Source organism: Anolis carolinensis, chromosome 3 (genome assembly GCF_035594765.1).
Source record: "Anolis carolinensis isolate JA03-04 chromosome 3, rAnoCar3.1.pri, whole genome shotgun sequence".
Taxonomy (NCBI): Eukaryota; Metazoa; Chordata; class Lepidosauria; order Squamata; family Dactyloidae; genus Anolis; species Anolis carolinensis.
Window position 1 is genome coordinate 185,354,065 of NC_085843.1, and position 23,028 is coordinate 185,377,092.

Below are 23,028 nucleotides of genomic sequence, written 5' to 3' on the forward strand. Positions count from 1 at the left end.
TAAGAGTTTGCTCACAATATGACAATATCTGGGAATAAAGTTAACAGAATTGATGGCTAAAATATGTTTACCTAGATTAAGAAAAACTTGTGCCTTATAGTACTCTTTTCTCAGATCATTGCAAATACAGGGTTTTATTTGCTATTACTGAACTTGACTCGAGTTTTCTGCACACCAGTTTATCCCCCTCCCCAAAATAGAGGGCTTGGGAAAAAAATAATCAGTATTTATTTACTACCAATGACATAAAATACATCTTCATATAATTATTTCTTTACAAATTAAAAGATGAATTGAAAAAGTGAAGAAAATCTTATGATCTTACGTTTCTTTTATATTATTTCTAGAAATTAGTATTGACATCTGGTTCTTGAGCCTTGTTTTAGAGAGCATGTCTCTTTATTGATATAATCTCTGAATATTTTGGTTGGGATCAGCATTATGTGTTTGGGCCAGGGATTTGGGGAATGGCTCAGTCACACTTGCAAATAGACTGCTAAAAACCCATCGAGATCTGGTCAATTATAATTCTTAAACACCCCCCTTTACTATGTAATGAAAGGGACATGAGAGAAAAGACAAACAAGCTGCAATAGAAGGAAAATATTTACAAACACACACACATACACACGCACATACACACACTGTAGGTTATGGGATTAGAAACCGCACTCCTGGATTATTTAATCAGTCATGTACATCACTTTGAAATTTCAGTTTTCAATGGCAGATGGAATAAATGCTTTTCCTAAACTCATCCTTAATTCACCATTTGCTTAAGCAATCTCTTTCCTTGCTTTTCCTGTTTCCAAGTCCAGTGCTTTTATTCCGTCTGCACATTTTGAACACTGCAAGAATATATAAGCATCACATTCTTTAAAAATAATTAGTTTCTCTTTGAAACTTGATGAGCCCTTGAACTCCTTGAAGTCTGGAAAGCATCACTGTATCGCTACAAACATCTTTTCTGCCTACTTCAAGCAAAATGTCTTTTGCTCATCATTGGAGAGGGCAGCCATAAATAGACTTCTTGTTTGAAGCACAGCATCAGGTATCAGATACTGGTGGGCCAATACGAATCACTCAGGATGTAACCTTTACGTGCTGTATGTTAATGTATGTGATGTCAAAATTATTCAAACTGCTTAGGGTTTCAACTTCAGCAAACATCGTGACATGATTTGAATCTTATATTATATGAACTATTCCTTTCACATGGTGCAACAGGACTCAGTGCTTTTTGGGTACAATTCCAACTGATCATCTCAAGTGTCTTCCTATGTCGTTTTGACACTTTGTTATATAACATTACTTTCTAAAATGAAAATAAGGGAAAGCACAACCATCTTAAGAAAATATTCCAAGAAAAACCCTTGCACATAAATGGAAAGAGGCAACAGGCACTAAATTAAGAAGACACTGGCAAAAGGGGGAAAAGGATACTGTTTCCCAGAAAGGGTGGTGGCAATGTATGTTCATAACACTTTTCCAGAGACAGCACCTGCTCCATACCACCCACTTACTCCAAGGCAGATATGCATAGCAACACAGCTACAGTGGAGGCATGTCTACTCTGCTTCCCTGGCTTGGAGAGCAGGTGATGTTTTCTAAAACACCCCACTGTAATTTGTTCACAGTATATTACTTCCACCCCAGATATAAAGAAGTTGCTTGACTGCTATATCCTGCATCTCTCTCTTGCTATATCCAGCATCTCTCTCTTGCTATATTCAGCATCTCTCTCTTGCTATATCCAGCAAGGTCTGCCATCCACGTTTCCCTATATTGCTTCTTTTCATTTAGATTATCACATGAGCAAATATAGCAGCCACTGTGTAGTTTTGAGAAGCAGTCATTTTTTTCTCCTGATGCTGAATCATGTACAGTGAATTCAAAAGACATTTTTTATAACAGAATTGGGGTGGTGGGAGGCAGAGGGTGTCAAAACCTGCCAAGCACAGTGAGAGAGACACAGGCTTAAGACCTGGAATCAAAGAATTTCCTCCACCCTAAGTATGTGTTTGATCTGTCCAAGTCTCACTCTCTCAAAGGGCATGGGAGATACTGAAACTGTTACGCACAGTATATTAAAAATTATGGAATTGTACAGGTTTCTATATTGTTCTGAAAGAGTCGGGCCCATTCACCAGGCGATTAGTGAACACAGAAGTGTCAGTGCTGGAATCCAGCATAACTCCAACTCTAGCTCAGCAACTGGCGAATCTCCTTGTGCATGTGACAGAGAAAATCCACATAGGAAGCCCCCCCATTCATGCTCTTATCTTCCACCAAAAAGTGTTTGAACAGCAGATCTAATTTGTCTTCTTGCTTCACAATCATGAGCTGTAAGTAAAAGAAAATCTTCGTTAGATATCAGTTGGTGGTGACTGACTTTTGTGTAAAAATATTACTAGAATCTCAAGTTTAGTTATCCCATGAAGACATAGCTGAGGAATTATTATTATTATTATTATTATTATTATATTATTATTATTATTATTCGCACCCAGTTTCTATCTCTGTAGTTGAGACACAAAGTGGCTCACAACAATTAAAAATGGAATTTAAAATCTCCAGCATTAAAATAAATGTATGTTTAATCCTATTAAAATAGGATTAAACGTACAAATTGTTAAAAATAGTTAAAACATTAAAACAGTAAAAATAGTTAAAATACTATACAGAACCCCCCAAAGTTGCTCTTAACAACACTTTTTTTTAAAAAAAGCCTGAGAACACTGAGTCAGGAACTACTGTATATTAAAAAGGACAACTATTTCCATTCATCAAAACAAATTCTATACATTTTTCAAGATTTTTCAAATGCCGATTTGTATAACTTCTTTGATAAAAAGGGTCATAAGATGTAATAAAGATAATTTTCAGTCTTAAGAATAAGTTACCTTCATATAGTGTGGCCTTTGAGACTGGAACATTTCAATGATGGATCGTACTCTCTTTGAAAAGGGATTATCCAAAATTGGTAGCACACACTAAAAAAAAAAAAGGATAATCATCTCTTAATTAAATTAATAAACAAAATACACTTTAATTATTTCTAATAATAATAATCATCATCATCTTCATCTTTATTTATACCCTGCTGCTATCTCCCAATAGGGACTTGGGGCAGTTTACAAAGTAGCACACAATCATGCCACACAATACATAAAATACAATACATCAGCATTTATGTCTAAGCATAATATGTCAATTAAGTTATCTAATAGTCACAAATATGCCCAAGTTGTGGAGGCAATAACAGATAGACTGGAACTTCTCACAACGGTCAAGAAGGAGAATGTTAAGGCATTACAGTGCATGGACATAGGATACAAATGGATACAAACATAGTATCCATTTAGAGGAGGCGTACACATCATTGCTGAAGGATTAAAGTCTTCCTGCAGCATTACTTTTCTGGTCCTTGAATATACAGTAGAGTCTCACTTATCCAAGCTAAACGGGCCGGCAGAAGCTCGGATAAGCGAATATCTTGGATAATAAGGAGGGATTAAGGAAAAGCCTATTAAACATCAAATTAGGTTATGATTTTACAAATTAAGCACCAAACATCATGTTATACAACAAATTTGACAGAAAAAGTAATTCAATACGCAGTAATGTTATGTTGTAGTTACTGTATTTACGAATTTAGCACCAAAATATCATGATATATTGAAAACACTGACTACAAAAATGGCTTGGATAATCCAGAAACTTGGATAAGTGAGGCTTGGATAAGTGAGACTCTACTGTATATGGCAAATTTTTCAGGAAAAACTCTGGAAATAAAAAAGGAAGATCTAACAAGATCTAAGAATAAAATAATTTAATCCTACTCACCATAGAGCTGTTAATCTGGCTGAATGATGAAACTCCGAAGAGGTTTTGGATCAGACCCTGCTGAACATTTACTCCTACCCACAAGAATATATTCAGTCCATTTTCTAGCAGGTATATATCACCCTTGGAGAGACGCTCTTCAGAATTTCTGATTGCTGTTGGTAAGGAATCGCTGTTGAAGTCTACTTTGGTCTGTAAAGAGAAAACTGGAGTTATCCTTATTGGATATTTCCATATCACATTTAATCAGGGATAGCAGCTTTGCATATATCAAATGAACTCTATACGAATTAGGATAGAATGGGAAACTATTACAAAATGATCTTTTTACTAAGCCCTATTAAAAGACCACATTTGAGAGCAACTTGAAAATATCAAGGGTGTGTGCACAAACAATTTTTGGCAGGTCTTGTTGGCTAAAATTAAAATTGTGGTAACCTGGTCCCTACATTGACCCAAATATTTCCATTTTCATCTGTGTTCTTCCCAACACGGTGACTAGAAAATAGGTAATGCCACTTCTGGTCACTTATTTTGGGAAGACAAAAACAAAATAGACATTTTGTAAAGCATGGTCATAATCCACAGCCTTTCCAACCATTTTAAGGATACAGCCTTAAAGAAAAAAATTCAAAAAACAAACAACCACCCTCTTTATCCCATCCCTCATGTTACATATGAACTGAAAAAAGTTCCATTTGGATACAGTCCATTGGATCCTAATCCAGAGAATAAAGGTAGTATCCAAAGTCAAATTTGATATGTTAAATAACTCTACAATACAATTGTATCACCACAACACATGTATCTGATTGTCTTCTAAGTAAATATTCATAGAAGCTTTCTGACTATAAAATGTTTTTTTAATTGCTTTATGCTATTCATTTGCATGGTGAATGTTATCATGTATTTACTGTATTTCTTTGCATAATAGTCGCCATTGCATAATATTCCCTCTTTTTTGAGTCCTGTTTTCGGTATTTTCAAATTCCTCGCATAACAGTCACACCCTTGATTTACCAATAGTTAACTTCCCGGCTGTAAACACCCACCCACTTACTCATGCACCCACCCACCCAAAACCAACCCACTCGCTTCACTCAAGACATTTTTCCCTGACATAATAGTTACACCCCTCTTTTTTTTAAAAAAAAGGGAATAAGTGAGACTATTTTGTAATGAAATATGGTAATTTGGGGTTTTAAGTAGTGTTTGCAATTTATGATTTCACTTTTTATTTAAATTGTTAATTATCCTCGACTCCTGCGAGGTAGGGCAGAATATAAACCAAGAGAGCAACAACAGCTAGACCACTAACATCAAAGTTTTGAGTATCAAACTTTCCACCTAGATACAATAGATTCATTTAATTTTTTACTTATTTCATGTACTATATGACTAGACAATTAAAACATTTCAAGTACAGACATTCGTACCAGTGGTAAGAGTCTAGGGTAGAAGAAAACATTTGTTTCTGCCACATCCATTGAGGTGACAAGCTGACGGATATAGGAGCGGTCATCCGTAGTGACTTCAGAGCCAGGCTGGAGTACATCACTTTTCAAAACACAGTTGAGATACACAGGGAGTAGTTTCATGCATTCAGGAAGAATCAACTACAAGAATCAGGGGGGATTACGAGAAATTATGAGAGACTATATGAGTTTTGTACAGATTCAGAAGAATTACAACTAACGTTTAACATGAATATTTACTACAGATCAAAAAAGATTTCAGAAAATAATTTTGTATACTGCATGTCTAATTAGAACTGTAACTGTATTATCTATCCTACATATCAGATGTAGCTACATTTTAAAACATTTCAGAACACACTATAAACTAATTCAAGGCACACAATCTATTTCTTGTTCCATACCATTCAGTCAGCAGTATGCCATTTGATACACATCTGAAATGAAGAGTCTAAGTATCACTGCTATCCTAGCAATTCTGGACAAGCACAGAGAAGTAATTATATCAGTGTTATTTAGAATTAAGCTTGGTCAAACCATCTGGTGTTTTAATTTCTTTTAGCAGTGGATTAATCTTCCTAACTATATCTGAAATGGCTATTAATAAATATCAAAATTTAATATAAATGGCTAAAATGCTGTGTTGCTGTTCTATACAAAATAATCCAATAGGAGCAATATATATTAAGATAAAAAAGATCAGAAACCATTTGTCTCTATTTTCAAGAGAAAAGAGGACTTATTATAGATGAGACAATAGAGCACAATGTTCCCAAAACTATTAAGCAAATACTATGAATGATAAAGGATATTTTCATTGCTATGTGCCTTCAGATTGTTTCTGACATACAGAAACTGAAGGCAACAGTTCACAGTATTTTATTGGCAAGATCTGTTCAGTGATACACGATACAAACCAAACAGTATGTGGACTACAATCAGCAGCCTTCAAAAGAAGTGTAAAAACTATGTCAGTTCCAGACACAAAAAGCTACATTAGCAAAGCATGTACAAATAGCTGTTTCCCTTATAAAGCCAAAATAAAGTCTTCAAGATGTTTAAAAAGTTACATGTACAGTTTCTGAAGTGATACCACAATGAGCCATGTGTTTAATTTTATGTCTCAGTTTTTTTAATACTGGAGAAGGAATTCTGTAGAATAAACCTATAGCTTTCCTTCCATTTCAGTCTCATTACACTTTTTTCTCCTATGGTAGCTCTTCATGTATCACAACTTGGACTTTTTGCTGTTTAGCCTTTTTGGTTGGATGTAGTACAATGCATTAATTTTGTATTAGAAAATTCTTTGAAATTTGTAGACATTGTTTATTTTTAAATCATAAATATGTAATGTGGAATTGAATTGCTCAATGTGATTAGATTCTACATTTTCACTCTTGCTAAAATGTACTTATAAATCAAAGTTGGGTTGATAAACATTTATCATATTTTACTGTTCAATGGTTAGAGAATCTTACTGATTTAGCTATATATATTTTACGAACATCAGTGTCAAGAAAATGTGTTTCTGGAAATATGGTCAGATTACATTAATATGTCTGTCTATCTATCTATCTATCTATCTATCTATCTATCTATCTATCTATCTATACACACACACACACGCATATCCAATTATTGTTTTTGTTTTTTTAAAAAGAACCATGAGGATTTATACCTAACAGTCAAGCCAAAATAGTCACCTGTCCAGCAGAAGAGGGACTGGCACAGTTTTTCCGATAGCAAGCCAAGATCTGGGCACACTGATTGATCAAAGTATCTCTCACTGTCTTGACTGGATTGTTTAGAATGCCTCGATATGCTGCAATGAACAAAAAAAAAAAAAAAAAACCAAGCAAATACACCTCATTTATTGGTAAAACTTACATGTACCAATGTACTGTAAATAATTGTTTTAAAACATGTACGTCAAACATCATCAAGGCAAGTGATCCAATCAATATTATTGATACCATTTATACTGCTAAGGGAATACTACAATGGGAGTTATTCTGGACCATGTCAGATTGTTCGTCCATCTAGTTCCCGATTGCCCACTGACTGGCAGGAGTTTTCCAAGATCACAATATCTCCCCAGCCATGTTAGAGACCCTTTGACTAGAAACATCAGATATTGGATTCAGGAAGTTGAGTAGTTAAGGCATATGCTTCACAACTATAACTCAGTCCTTATTAAAGAAATGGGGGAAATATCTTGTTAACTTGCTTGTCTTAATCAAATGATAGATGGATCAGTGATATTATGACTTAATATTTGTAAGATTTTTACATAAGATTTGGATGTTATGAGGGTTATGTAGTTTCAGAAATCTGGCACTTGAAAGATTATATACATTTATTTTTAATGGAGAATGGCTCATTTAATGCCTTTTAAATGCTTTTTGTATTTACAGAATCAGCTTGCTAAATGCTGAAGTATTTGGGGAACATATGCAAATTATTTCTTCTTACAACCATCTTACAAAGGCATCAGTTTCTTTACTACTTATCCTGGTTAGGATGTTTTTATGGAGACATAAACCCATTATAGTGCAATCTTCCCTTTCAGTTGTATCAACCTGAAAAGCAACCACATGCATAGCATGGGAAGAATCCAAACAGTTATTTCCTGCAGCCTGTCTCTAGAAAAGCAGCTCTGGGGGTTCAAGCTGTCCTGTCTAGGAAATTGTAAAAGGGGAATCCATTACCGAATTTGGCTAAGTAGTTGATAAGTGTGTCCGTCTCACAGTTTCGGTAAAGATCAGCCAGCTGTGTGCAGCAGCTCAAGGAGAGGTTATGAATACGCAGCCGCCTCTGTCCTGCACAACTTGTATACAATACAGCACACTACAGGAGAGAAATGCCAAGCAGATATATTACAAGTTTCTGTGTAAAGCAATTCAACCCAAGTTCAAATGTTTCCAATCACTTTTTGTTTGACGCAGAATAATAGAGTTGGAATAGACCCCAAGGGCTATCCAGTCCAACCTACAGCTATGCAGGAAAAACACAATCATGGCACCCCCACAAGATGGCCATCCAGCCTCTGTCTAAAAACTTCCATAGAATGAGACTCCACCACCCTCCAAGGCAGCATATTCCACTGCCAAACCACTCTCACCATCAGGAAGTTCTGACTAATGTTTAGATGAAATCTTTTTTTTCCTGAAATGTGTATTTCACTCACTACATGCTTGAATGGCATTAAATATTATAAGGGTTTAGTATTTAAGCAAAAGATGATAATTGTAAAAAAAATTCACCCACTATCCACGCTACAATGGTATTCACCTGAAGAAGTGCCCCACTTTCTTCATTTAGTTTATCATCATGTTTGAACTCTACTGTGATGGTTTTGTCACAGTCTAGACCTGCCAGTTCGACGTCTGTTGTGTTGCTCATATAGAAAGCTCCAAAGAAGTCTGTTGCCCGAATACCTGGGAGGCAAAAAGACAATTACTAAGGAAATGCTTGACACATTTATAGCCTGAAAGTCACAACTGACCAGAACTGCCACCACCGGGGAGGAGAAAGACACACTGTGACTATACTTCAGTATGCACTCAACCCACTGAGAGCATATACACTACACTTTTGTAGGTACTCACCAGTGCTTGTGCGTACCCTCATCACAGCATCAAAGCCAACTTCTTTCTGAACATCTCTACGCAAATCATTTAAGAAGCGCTCTTGATCCGTTTCCACCTACCATAAACAAACAGAAAAAAGGATTTCTTGCAGTGAGCTATGAATGTCAGTCTTACCAGTCAAAAGTCTTTTTTATAGCTCCAATTGACAAAGGAACCATATCTAAGTAAGTTAAATACACAAACTATGCACACCAATGTCCTTGAAGATTTTTAAGAGTATCCGCTATACAATATAGTGCAATGCACAAACTTAGAAGGATTTTCTCATCTGCTTGCTAGTTAGTAAACTGGAAGTCACTTGCTGATATAGGAATTTAAAAAAATTATAAAGCTAAGGGTCGGGGTGTCTAACTCATTTTTATTGAGGGCCACATAAGCCTTATGGTTGCCTTAAAGGGCCACTGAATCCCCTATGAAGAATCAGTGGATACAGAAAGTCAACTATAATTTTCTTATATAGTTCTTTAGTTTTGATGCAATTTGGGTTCCCAAATGTTGTTGAAAGACAACCCCCATCACTTTTGATTTATCCTCCATGTAAACTGGAGATAATGTGAATTGCAACTCATCTGCACTTGTGGCTCTGAAATTGGGGAAAGATTAAAGGGCATTTTAAAGTCAGACATCATATTCACAAGCCTTGTTTTCAAACCCCACTAAACAGGAAAAACTTCACCTTCCAGATGTTACTGCACAACAACTCCTATATTCTCTAATCATGTCTAATAATGAGGAATGCAGGAGTTGTAGTTCAGCATCTGGAGAACCATGTAAAATGACATAGCGGACTGGATTTGCCCCGCGGACCTTGAGTTTGATACATGTGGCTTAGGGAATCACAAACTAAGAAAGACATGAAAACTACCTATTCATTCAGTTTGAGCTGAATAACTAGAAGAAATTCATCTGACTAAATCAAGATTTTCTTATAAGAGCTAGTAATTTTCAGATACATTGCATTTCCATTTGCATTAACAGGATGTGTACTATAGCTATCTATTTATCTATCTATCTCCAATGTAGATTGGTACTTGAATGCATGCACTTTACGGCTTCAAATAAAATGTCCAGGCAAGGCAGTGAGTCAAAGCAGAACAGTTCTTTCTTTATCTGGAAGGAACTCCTATATTTTCACATTAACCCAAATTGCGTCAATCAAAACACTTTTTCTTTACATCCGTATTTTCTCCTTTGAGACCAGTAAAGCAAATGTCATCCACAAAATGACTTATACCAAGCAGGCATGAAAACTAAACCAGAACATACCTGGAAAAAGGTGTATTTATAAAGGGAGCCACCTGTCTGATATGGAACAACCCCTAAGGTAGACACATCCAGATACTGGTTAGGAAAAAGGAAGAGATCCACACAGCAGCCTTGTGCTACACACTCCTTGGCCAAGTTATTGTAGAATGCCGTCTGAGGCTGAAATAGCGTCTAGGTAGAGAGGGGAAAACAAATGATGTAGAGATATCAAAATGAGGCTAAAAACTGAACATGTGTTTCAGAACATGTAAAATTACAATAGGTTTAGAGCAGGTCTGCACAACCTGTGGTCCTCCAGATGTTATGACCTCCATCTGCTAGAGGCCCTAGCCAGCTTGTCCAATGGTCAGAAATTCTGGGAGCTGAACTCTAAAACACCTAATTATGCACGCCTGTTTCTCACCACATGACCAAAAATGAAAGTTAAATCAAGTACTGTGTATATTATTTTGTTTTTCTGGAACATTAAAATGCTTCAGGAGTCTGTACTAGTTAATCAATCAGTCCAAAGATTAGCTCCTCATGTAAGCCAGCTCTCAAGATCCTTGATGAAGGATGTAACAATTGATTTTTTAGTAACATTTGTGTTTAGCGGTCAGACAAAAGGGACAGAAAAAGGTTGGGATGTGACACTACTGTAAAACATTTTTTTAAATTGTGTTTTAATGCTATTGGAACACAACAGCAAACACAGCTTTACTGTATTGGAAATGGTTTTGCTTTGCTTTAGCAAGATCACTCTTAGGGTCCTTCTACACTGCCATATAAAATACAGACTATCTGACTTGAACTGGATTATATGGTAGTGTAGACTCATATGATCCAGTTCAAAGCAGACAATGTGGATTACCTGCTTTGATAATCTGAATTATATGGCAGTATAGAAGGGGCCTTGGTGCACTCTTGCCAAGTAAAAGATCACTTGGTGGAAATAAAACAGGCTAGAAAAATGTGGTCAGGATATGTGTTCCCAAGGAGTAAAATTTGGTCTTATGGTGAATTGGGACCTGCTCTGAATAGAAATTAAAAGAATATGAAAACCACACTGCTTCTTGAACTAAGCTCCCAGGAACTATAACAGACCAAGGTACTGAGTTCATTCAATTCTTGGAAGAGGAAATACAGTAATAGTGTTCAGTATGACTGAGCATAAAAGGGTAAATTATGTGAGAAAGAGATAAAAAAAGGGAAAATGAGAAGGAATCAAGGGCAATAAGGAGGAAACAGAGTGACAGGTATTCAAATTCATTAGCATCTCCCCCCTCAATTTTCTTTTATTTTTTCCAGCTGATTAAGAAAAAATACAAGTGAAACCAATAGAACAAATTACCTTTTCTTTATCAGTATTTATCAGCTTCTTATCATCTCTGTTCTTCAGTTTTCCTGGGGCTTCTGCAATAGGCAGTGATGTGTGAAATATGAAGAGTTTGCCTGCACACTCCGCTGCCTGCAAGCAAGCAGAAGTTCTCATATCAGGAGCAAAAATGACAATTGAGGGCTCTGCCTTATTCAGTGGCTACTTCCTATCTAATGGTTCTCTTCTGTTTTCTTTTCTTTTCATTAAATTTCACCATTATATACAATTACACATTATATACAATATAACAACACATTAAGAAATTATAATCTAAAAGTTTGCTTTATCCCTTCCCAAGTCATACATTTCTAGTTATTTAAACAAAATCTCACTTGACCTGAGGATGGTTTAATTTTGCTGTTACTCTGTGGTACTGCTGTGGTACAATTGGTCCTCCATATCTACTGATCTAATCATGCAATATTTAAAAATGTTTGTATCATATATACTTATATATCACAGACTCATATACAATGTATTGTGCAAAAAGGGGTTGCAAGTTGAAAAAGTTTAAGAAGCCCTGGTATAGACTATTGTTACAAATATTTTGAAACAGGTAAAGCTCTAGGTAAGCCCTCGGTTGTAGATAGTTCAGCCTGAAAGGCATTTATTTGCATTAATTGCAGCCATGATGGTTTTATAGGTTCCCAAATGTAGTGATATTGCTTCTAAGCCCTAGTTGTTAAATGCTTTTTGCTCTAATGCCCCCACACACTTTTTTCAGGGAAAGAGCTGCAGACTTCTAAGATCTACTTCTAAGGTCCAATCTCCTGGTTTGAACAGATGAAAAACACTAAACAAACCTTTAAAGCTTCCATGCCAGCCTGAATCACTGGACCAAACACTGTTTCTGTCTCTCTTGTATCAGCAAACATTTCAGGAATCTGGTCTAGTAAACTAGAAAACAAATAATGAAGGTCACAATGTGTTTAAAATTCACTGAGGCAAGTAAATGGAAACCAATACTGCGTGAATTCAAGATACTGCTATTAACAGCTTTGTAAGTGGGTGGGACGGGTTGCTTCCTTTCTCCACTAACAGAACAGGAGATCCTAATTCATGCATTTACTTTTCTGTCTGCTTAAATTCCATATCCAAAAGTTAATAGACTGCTTCTCTATCATTTAAACAATTTTCATTTCATTTCCACCCCCTTTCCAGAATAACTAAAAATGTATATGGCAGAAGAAATAATACAACCCTCAAAATGCTGCACTTTACAGTTCACCAGAGGCAGAAAGTATTTCGACTGTGTTTTCCACTAGTGTTCTACTTTTAGAGATTTGCAAAGGAGCCACAACGTTCAGCACAAGCACCACTATTCAAAACTGTAAGTTAGTCACTCTTGCTTCAGTTAAAGCTGTCTTGGGGTAAAGGGTTTACAGCTGGTAATATCTCTTAAGTCAACTTCCCGCTCGGCTTTGGAGCCAGTTTAGACACATCCCATTCCATGAAGTCTATTGCTTTCCTTTCTAGAATGTATAGACATCAATTTCAAATACTCAATCTTTAGTTTTGCCATGGATAAATTGAACTGGAAGGTGATGCTAAGTGGTTTTTTAAAATATTTTTAAACAAAATATATATATACACATATCCACATGGTCACAATAACCATACAAAAATCTCAAAGCTTAAGCCTTTAAAACTCCTTGGCTCAATCAAAAGCTATTTAGAAGAATGCTCAAGTGGATGGACAGGACTCTAAACCCATACTCACCCGTAGTCAGTATGGGCTTTGACAACAGGGCTGAAACACTCACCCTGTATCATACATTTATACTCACCCTGTATAATACATTTTAAGTGCTTCAGCATATAATATATCTTTTTAAAGGTTTACAATGGATAAAAGGAAAGCATAAGAATGTGCCTGCTACTATTCAAATCAAATGGCTAGATTGCCAGTTTCAATTTACCTTGTGAAAACTGTGCGGGACTCATTGACATTAACCAGGAAACCATCAAGCAGAGGCACAAACATATCTGCCACATCTGACACCACCATCATTTGTGGTTGCGCCAAAGAGGACTTCACATTATAAAAGTGCAGAACTTTGTTGTAGGTGACAAAGCCCACACGGATAGCCGAATCTTCCATGTTTCCTTCTCTGTTTTAAAAACAAAATGGAAAATTAAGTATGGAAGGCAAGATCAAAGTCAAGCAGAGCAAATTCAAATATTGTGGCATCAGCAGATAATTAATCATAATTCCTTGCAGAAAGCACAGTTGCCAAATGTTGCCACCTTGTGAATATTCACTTTTTATTTCCCAAGCATTGAAAACAGCTTTTCCCTAATGCTGTCACTAGTAGGGTACAGACTGTACCAAGTGGCATCATCAGTGGGTAAAACAAGTCAAAAGTCTGCCCTGGAAGAAACACTAATCCTCTCTACTATTTCCACTGTGGTGAGGAAATGTCAAAGTGCTGTTACTATTTCCCACCCAGCTTGATAAGGTACCTCACACTGAACTGTGATAAGTCAGACCCAAGGAGTGGGGGATTATGTGATATTTTGTCTATTTTTTCCCTATGTATACAGCACTTTTTCATGACCACAATCTCACCAGCACAATTACCTCGGCAAGTAGTCCAAGAGAGTCTTCAGCTCTTCACAAATCAACCTCACCAGGCCACTCCTTATAGCATTATATGATACATCAATCATGAAAATGTAAGCAGGAGGGTTAGGATACTTGTTATTCTGTGGAAGAGGAAGAGAGGGACACTCTTACTAAAGCTATTATGTGTATGTTATTAACAAAGAAACACATATATTGAAACTGCCAGAATAAATGCAGGTCACAGGTGCAAATCACAGTAGTATAGCATCAATGTCATAGACAATGTCTGTGATCAGCTATCACGGTAATTGGAGAACTGTACAATATAGCAGCATGCTGTGATAAAGATCTAGCTCAGTGGTTCTCAACTTGTGGGTCCCCATGTGTTTTGGCCTGAAACGCCCAGAAAACCCAGCCAGTTTACCAGCTGTTAGGATTTCTGGGAGTTGACGGCCAAAACATCTGGGGACCCACAGGTTGAGAACCACTGATCTAGGTGTTCTATTATTGCCTTACCATATAAGCCACAACAACCTATAGAAGATGCTTGCATCATTAAATTGGAACAGTGGCAATAACTATAGAGGAGCTTGGTAAGACATGTCCTGAGTGAGAATATATAGTCTGATATATTAATGCAGAAAACAAAGCAACTCTTTCAATGGTTTCTGTACACACTTTAAAAGAGTCAGAAATAAAGAGAAGATGGCCAGATGGACTAAGGATAAAAATGCTGAAAAGATTCATCAGCTCACATCCTGGAAAGGGTTTCTTAAGCTTGTTGATAGAAATTTCAACATACACAAAGAGTTCTTGGATAAGGAGAAAACTACGTATACTTTTCTAAGCTGACAGAAGAAATTTAGTACAGTATTAATTAAAGTGTATTTTATTTGATAATCATAGAAATATTTTCTCCTGGTATAATTGTGATCATATTAAAACAGATCTCTACATTTATTCTTTGTGCACTTTGAGCAACAGAGTTGGTTTTTTTTCCAGTGTATTTCCATATATTATATAGGAGCCTTCTTAAACAGGTTAGTGATGTTTTCTATAGCACTCAGTCCAGATGAGTTCAACAGAGCTTACTCTTAAGTATAGAACCAGAATGTCTTGGTGTTTACAAGTAGCTATACCTTGCAGTAATCCACAGTTGCCAGGAACTCATATGATCCCAATGATAACTCAGGTCTGTCATAGTAGTCCACTCGCCTGCCTGTGTGATCCAAGTGCTGGAAATAGTGGGATGGCACTGCAGAACAGAGAACAAGTGAAAGAATTAAATGTACACTTTTTAGATATATGACTGATGTAGCAGACAAGACAACACAGGTATCACTGTAATGCTGGATTATGGCTCTGGAGATCAGGGTTCAAATACATGCCCAGCTGTAGAAACCTGTGGGTGGCCTTTGGCCAATCACATTCTCTCAACCTCAAAGGAAATAAGGGACAAATTCCCTCTGAACAAATCTTGTCAAGAAAACTGTGTGATAGATTTGCTTTAGAGCAACTCTAACTTAGAATTGACTTGAAGATACACAACATCAGGTATCAGTACAGGAAAAAATTATGACACTACAAAACAACTTACTATGCAAAGAATTACACCTATTAAAAGCTTCATGAGTCCACTTTTAGGCATTGGACTCATTATTTACACCAACTGGGATATTCTAAAAACTAAAGTAAATTAATTATTATTACTATAAGTGTTCTTTTCATCTTCCACAATTGTTTCTAAGTGGAAAAATCTTACCCTCAGTGACACAGCTACAGAAGCAGCACTGGAACCGTCTTCCACCCTCAATAAATTGCATAAAAGGGCACATATAGGCTTTGCACCTATTACACCGGATAGGGCCTGATTCTCCATGGTCCACTAAATAAGGAGGAGTCTAAAAAGAAGGAAAAAAATATGGATATCAACGATGTTGTTGATGTTATTATTATTATGTTTACTTATACCCTCCACAAAGGAGACGGCTTACAATAAAAGCATTTCAATACAAACATTAAAACAGAATTAAATATCAATGGTATTAATTAAAAATGAACAGTTAAAATCCTTAAAACTGATTTAAAATGTATTGAAAACCAAAACCACACTGCCCTTTTTTCTTCCCCAATAAATGAAATCTGGGGGTATGTTTTCAGTCCTTTGTCCTAGTACTCATATGTCAGTAATGCAACAAGCTCTTCCCCACATCTGTCTTGTAATTTAGGATCAGCTGTGTAAAACTATTTTAAGAACCAAATCCTACATCTTCCAGGCAGTAAAAAGAAGAAAAATTGTGGTAGTAAAACCATTAAGCTAAAAGCTGTTAAATAGATGCTATTTGGGGAGAGGAGAGCTAACAAAGCTCAGACATCATTCTCTCAGTCAGCTCTTTAAAGAGAAGCTCTGATATAGTAACAAAGAACCAAAGTATTCTTATTACACTATCGGGAGTTTAGTGGAACTAAATTTGTCTTTAGATAGCAACCATGTCATCATATTCATCCCACGTACTTTTAACGTACTATTTATTGAATCAGTTTCTTTGTGAACCTTACCGAAGGTTTAGAAATAAGGTACTGATTTTATTATTTTAGTGGAGAACTAGAATCAAGAGCTATATTCTAAAAAAATTATATGTGCTACTATACTTGAGGCTATAAAAACAGTCTTGAGGGCAGCAAATTGCCCCTTTTTGAGGCCTCCAAATGTCAGCTTGAACGAAGGAACAAATATTTCTCAAGGACAGGTGCTACATTTCAGCCATTCTGAAAGCTGGATTTTGCTTCAATACTCCTTCTCCTATATACTTTTAAATATTCACTGGTTTCAAGTGTCTAATTTCCCCTAACAGGTGGAAGACACAGCTGCGAAGGAAGTCCCTAAACACTGGAAGCAACATTTGCATTTTTTAAAAGAAAGCTCTGCATGATCCCAACCCAGTGCATGGATGACCATCATTGTCTTTTAAAGAGAGATAAAGAGAGATCCCCATAAAGTGTTTGCTCCTTATTAACAGACTTAACAGCAGTTTGAGTAAAGTTTGAACACTTATAGAATATTGTATTTTTGTATCGAATGATCCTTATTTTAAAATATGGTATCTTGAGGCTAAACCAATCTCTAAATCTCTTGCCATAAAAGCTAGTGGTTGGACTGCACTTTGTTGTTGCACTTTAGAGTGTCCCCCAAGGCAGGACTACTCAGATACCATTCCTCTCATTTTTCAATCAGAGTTAAATGTTCGACTTGTAGGTTTTGCTCCTTGTAATGTGGGAAATCACCTATATAAGCTCTATATAAGCACCAATATATCACTGTTGTTTGCATTCCTAGGGACATCAAGGGTTCATGATGGCTAGCAAAATACCCAATTTCTTAATATGCATGTCTTTTTAATGTAACCGCAAAGAGGACCACTGCATTTTAGTCACCTTGCAATATGCCCCATTCTGCCAAGTCTTTAAAATTCAACCAATATATTTAGATTTAATATATGGTTTAGGTAGCTAGTTATGAATATTAGGTGCACTCAAGAACCCCAAACAAAAAAGAAAAAGAAACCACCTCCTCCGTTCCTGTCAGAAAGACCACTGCTTGTTCTCCATATTAGATCAATTCTCTCTTTATATTGTTTTAATAGAGTCTGAGAACAGATGGTTGGTTTTTTAAAGTAACTTTACAGCTCTTGGAACATTTTAGTAAAGGAATAATATTAGCACCATGCAAAATACCTGTATTTACTTGAGTATAATGCACCATCGAACTTTGAAGGTGCACACTACCAAAATAGATTTTCCCTTTGAATATAATGTGCCCAACAGTACAGGCACAGCACGTCAAGAAGGCAAGCAGTATGATTGAGGCCTTTTGAGAAATTGCACTAACCTGTCAGGCCAAGACTGGTGAACCCACCAGCCTTGCACAATTCCCACCTCGTCTTTTCTATGAGGTCTTCAAAATTGAGGAAAAGCTGTTTCAGGTTCCTCAGAACATTTTCAAGCAGATCTTGAGGAAATTCTTAATGCACCATTGAATTTAATACACGCCTTAATTTTGGCAATGTAATTTAGCCAAAAATATTAGCATTTTTCTCTGGGAAATACCAACACACATTTTAGTCCTTCAAATGTTAGTCTCATTTTAGGGTATATCTGACCTGCTGATTCCAAAACTGACACTGATTTCCCCCTATCAGTTATAATAATGGGTTCAAAATTATGATAATATGCCAACTACAAGAAGCAGGAAATCGCTTTGAATGCAATTTCCTGCTTCTTGGCAGGGGGTTGGACTGGATGGCCCATAAGGTCTCTTCCAACTCTATGATTCTATGACTACACTAGACTCTCAGTTAACTGACACACATGGGGCTTGGTAGATGTTGGATAAATGAAGTTTTTGGCTGCTTAAATGTTACTATTAAAAATAAGCCTAACTAATATTATACCCCATACTATCCCATACCATAAACTCTTCATTTACTTGATATTCATATTGAAATACAGTAATTAAAAGACCAATAAAGACAAACTTAACTTAATGTAACTCAGTTTTACTGCATCATAAAAACAGATTTTTTATCTAAAGTTGTGATGTCTCATGGGCCTTGTAGTCCCGTTCCTAGTACTATTGTGGCAGACGAAGAGGAAAACATGGGATTTCCACCGGTTCACACAGAATCGGAGCCCCTGCACCTGGAGGATGTTTGCCCTCAAGAAGTCAGCCAAACAAGCCTTGGGCAGAATTCTCCCCCGTTTTCTCGAAAGGACAATTATAATAGAGATAGAGGAGCGAGGGAGGCGAATCGCCGGAGCCTCAGAATCGCAGCCAAACAATTAGCTGATTAAGTCTGCTTCCCTTGGGAAATTCTAAGGAGTCATGCATCTGGACAGAGTTGGGTTTCACTTCTAGTTCTCCAGGGAAAGTGTTCTTCTGGCGGGAAACGAGACCCTATTTAGGTGTCTTGCCGCAAAGGAAACCTTGTGGAGTCAATTCGTCAGCTTGAGGAGTGAGATCGTGTGTGGACTTCGTAATCCCCAGTTCCTAGTTTCCAGGACCAAGTTCCAAGCCTGCCTTGTTCCCCGGACCTCGCCACGGACCTTGTTCTTGTTTCTTGTTGCCTCGTATCAAGTCTTGTCTAGCCAAGTCTCCAGTTTGTTTTCCAGCGAAGAACCAAGCCTTTGATCCAGCCTTGTTGTCAAGCTTCAATGGACTAAAAGACCTTGTCATCTCCCCACACTATTGCTTGGCAAAGTGTGTGTTTCGGTTATTGGATTATAACTTTGGACTCTAATATCACATATTGGACATTATTTTCCTGGACTATATTTGACCTTTCCTGAAAGGTCTACTTCTGAACTATATTCTTCACTTGTTTTTATTGACTTTATATATTTCCTTAATAAAGATATTAGATAGAATCCGGCCTCTGCGCATGGTTATTGGTGCTCTGTAGCCTGGGTCCTGACAAAAGTATTGTTTCTTCAGGATTTTTGACAGTTGCTTGAAGATTCAGGTTACCTGAGTTATAGCTAACTCAAGTCATTTGTATATACATCTCCTTACTTCTGATAGTCTTTAAAGAAAACACAGCAGCTGGATTCTACAGAATACACTGATTCATTAACATAATTCTTTAAATGGGATGGGACAATAGGAATTATGAGGGCTTGTATCCCATGAAATAAGAAGGCCCCACACAAGGAATGTAGCCAATCTTATGCATCTCCACTATTAATGTGTTAGTAAAATTGATAAAAAAATCTGCAATGTTCTGAGATAAATGACTTGGAGCCAAAACTAAACATCACCCAAAGTAGTGGACAGTTCTTCAATACCAAAAATGAAGTAACTGGGATGTTGTGTTTTGCTTTTAAATGTTGTTTAGGTAAAACAGAAACAATTAAAGTAAGTGAAAACACCAGTGAGTAGTCTGGACAAATTTTGTTTACTATGAACAACTGTTATTAGTCTCCCATAAGATTTATGGGAAACAAGTGAGTAATGAGAAAATCAAGATAGGCAATGTGTTGTCGAAGGCTTTCATGGTCGGAATCACAGTAACACAAAATAGGCAATGTTCAACTAGTAACTGCCTTTGATCAGGCACAAAAATTTCCACTGGTTAGAACACATCTATCTGAGCAATTTAATTTAAGTAGAATACTAATATAAAGATTACATATGCAAGAAAAAGAACATACTTAAATCATGTTATACAAATTCTTTAAAAAATCTATTTCACTTGAGACAGGGATCTTACTTCTTCTGTAGGAAGTGATGCCAAAGGCTTTATGACTGCAGCAAGAGGAACTTGTGACTGTTTAGCCATATCTGAAGTGCAAGGGATGTTATATGATGTACATCTTATGTACCGTGGACTTGCATTACCTGAAAAAGAAAAGATCAAAATATTACCTGTGCATCTATACTTAACTTATAGTCTCATTACATTTAAAAGTATGATATCTATTATTTAATTTTAGCTTTCCTAGAGAAGCTAGCAGTCACATAAAAATAATAAAATGCTGAACAATGAGAATAAAAAAAGAAAACATCTTAGCAAGATAAACGATGAAAGGGAAAACATGTAAAGTTTCTCGCTGGTGTCAAAATAAACATCTTTCCAAGATATTGTTTGCAAACAAATAAATAAGAAGCAGTAACCAGCCAAACCCTTCTGGAAAGAACATTCACAAAAGTGGAGACTGCCAAAGCGAGAAATCCCTTCCACTAGTTCTCACCCTACCAGATTTTAAAGGTGGGCAGAGTGGGGAAAATTCAGAGAAGTACTTTTGAAGGTTATGTTAACTGCAAGATGGTTCACAACATACAGCTAGCTCTATATCTGCTGCTTTCCATACCATTTTGCACTCTGTCAATCCTTGCATAAAGCAGTGTGTGCATGCACATGCTATGACAACCCCATCAATTTTATATCATCAGTATATTCACTCTAAAACAATATAAAAGGAAAATACATGACTTATTTTTAAAAAAATAACTGTACAGGCATTCCCTGGGTTATAAACAAGATAGGTTTTGTGCGCAAGTCAGGATAGGTACATTTTTAAAGCATAACTTGGAATATCTATCTATCGATAGCATAGGAAAGGGTTCACACCCTTGTAGAGCATGTTTTGCTGTCTGTGTCCCCGATCAGAAGATTTCACCTCACTTTCTGTCACTATGATGATTGGATTTTGAAAATGTTGGGTTGTTGTAGAAATAAGGATTGGTGAGAAAGTTTCAGTGGAGACAGACACCTTTTATCATAACTCTTGCAAAAGTGAATTTCCCTTTTGAGGGGTAGATTTCCTCTTACTTCCTGTTGGCTCATCCCCCATTTGTAACTAGGAGTCGTATGTAAGTTGGATGTTTGTAACTTGGGGACTGCCTGTAATCTCATATAAAATAAGGTATGCAAAACCTAGTGCACAAACATTTTATACCAGGTGTGTGTGTATTTGTGTTTGTGTTTGTGTGTGTGTGTGTGTGTGGCGGGGATTTGCTGCACCTGTGCCATTTTGCTGGCACAGGGATGCAGTCCCCAGCAAGTTTGGGGGTGAGGGTGATGAAATTTGCCTTTGCTGAATTATCCAGTCTGGTCTGAATCAAATTTTGTGCTCTGAAGGTAAAGGCTGGCAAACATGTAACCCTAGTGTAAGCCGAAAATGGATTAGACCTAAAGAGACAGTATAAAGCAGTCTGGAGTGCCTACAATATCCAGCTCTCCTCTTAATCTGCAGATCCACAGAACAGTACAGATAGTTTATATTTCTATCACCTGTCACATAACTCTTAAGAGATCTCCAAAATAAGGATCAGTAAAGGGAGAGGGAAATCACACCCGAACGAAGAAGCAGAACAGATTCCTTGAAATTATTCCCCTTACTGGAGAAAGTTTGAGGATTTCAGTTTCATTTATGGATGAGAAAAGGATAAAGCCGTCTACCAATTCTTTATATAAGCAAATACCATAACTCAGTTCAATAAGAAAAACAAGTCGGACAAAATATGCATATGTATGGAGCAAGATAGTTTGACCCTGTAGTATCTAAGCTATAATGAGCCACGTGCAATATGATATTTCAAATTGCCATCTATCAAGTTTCCATTCACTTGTGAAGAAATAAGTTAGTGCAAGCACAGCAGGATAAAGGTCCAGCTGATAACACAACTCTTGAGATGTCAGCAGTTGATGCCAACCTGTTTTTGGCACCAGGGTATAGAAAAAGATACCCAAATTATGAACAGAAAATTATCAGTCTTTATCACTCTAAAAACCGGGGATGCACATTCAGACCCTGATCAGAAAAAGTAGGTCAGACCTTCTGGTCACAAGTTGACTCCGTCAATAACTTCAACTTCTCCAACTGTTGAGCTCTTTGCTGTACCACCCTGGTGTGTTACATCAACAGATAAGGAGCAACCCATTTGACTTTGTTTTTTTGTTTGCCACAACTCCCTGATATTTGTGTGCATATCCATTCTTTCACCATATACCTAACAAGTGTGGAGAATGTTCTGGAAGACTTTCCCAGTTGTGCTAGTGTTCTCTAGCAAAAATGGTCTTTGTCAGGGATGCATTCCTTCTGAATCTCCTCCCCCCTCCCCGCCCCCGCCCCCATTTCCTTTGGTTGGCATAAATCATAGTGAAACTCACGAAGGACCAGTCCAACATAATTTTCATTGCTCCATATTAGCCAAAGCAATGGTCTTGTTTGCCATGCTTCTCCACTATGCCAGAAAACAATACATATCTCTACCTACACAGCATTACCTCTGTGAGAGGGCAGGTGAGCATGCTGTTTTTCTGTTCAGAGGAACTGGCTTTAGTTTTTCAGGAACATGACAATTTTACA

General features: G+C 36.8%; 1 protein-coding gene across 4 annotated transcripts in view; it reads right to left on the reverse strand.

Annotated features, from left to right (window-relative positions):
- Window positions 1–210: 210 nt before the first annotated feature.
- Window positions 211–23,028, reverse strand: part of sec24c (SEC24 homolog C, COPII coat complex component) — a 56,146-nt gene continuing 33,328 nt past the window's right edge. For all 4 annotated transcript variants that reach the window (XM_008114252.3, XM_003223136.4, XM_008114250.3 and 1 more), the window contains 16 exons: window positions 20,427–20,554; window positions 15,923–16,061; window positions 15,300–15,415; window positions 14,176–14,300; window positions 13,514–13,705; window positions 12,398–12,491; window positions 11,568–11,684; window positions 10,238–10,408; window positions 8,930–9,026; window positions 8,613–8,758; window positions 8,030–8,168; window positions 7,025–7,143; window positions 5,283–5,462; window positions 3,847–4,038; window positions 2,904–2,993; window positions 211–2,343 (listed from right to left, as the gene is read on the reverse strand). In XM_008114252.3, the coding sequence (XP_008112459.2) occupies window positions 2,203–2,343; window positions 2,904–2,993; window positions 3,847–4,038; window positions 5,283–5,462; window positions 7,025–7,143; window positions 8,030–8,168; window positions 8,613–8,758; window positions 8,930–9,026; window positions 10,238–10,408; window positions 11,568–11,684; window positions 12,398–12,491; window positions 13,514–13,705; window positions 14,176–14,300; window positions 15,300–15,415; window positions 15,923–16,061; window positions 20,427–20,554 (2,186 nt within the window). In that variant the 3' untranslated portion in view covers window positions 211–2,202. The remainder of the gene's footprint in view (window positions 2,344–2,903; window positions 2,994–3,846; window positions 4,039–5,282; window positions 5,463–7,024; window positions 7,144–8,029; window positions 8,169–8,612; window positions 8,759–8,929; window positions 9,027–10,237; window positions 10,409–11,567; window positions 11,685–12,397; window positions 12,492–13,513; window positions 13,706–14,175; window positions 14,301–15,299; window positions 15,416–15,922; window positions 16,062–20,426; window positions 20,555–23,028) is intronic.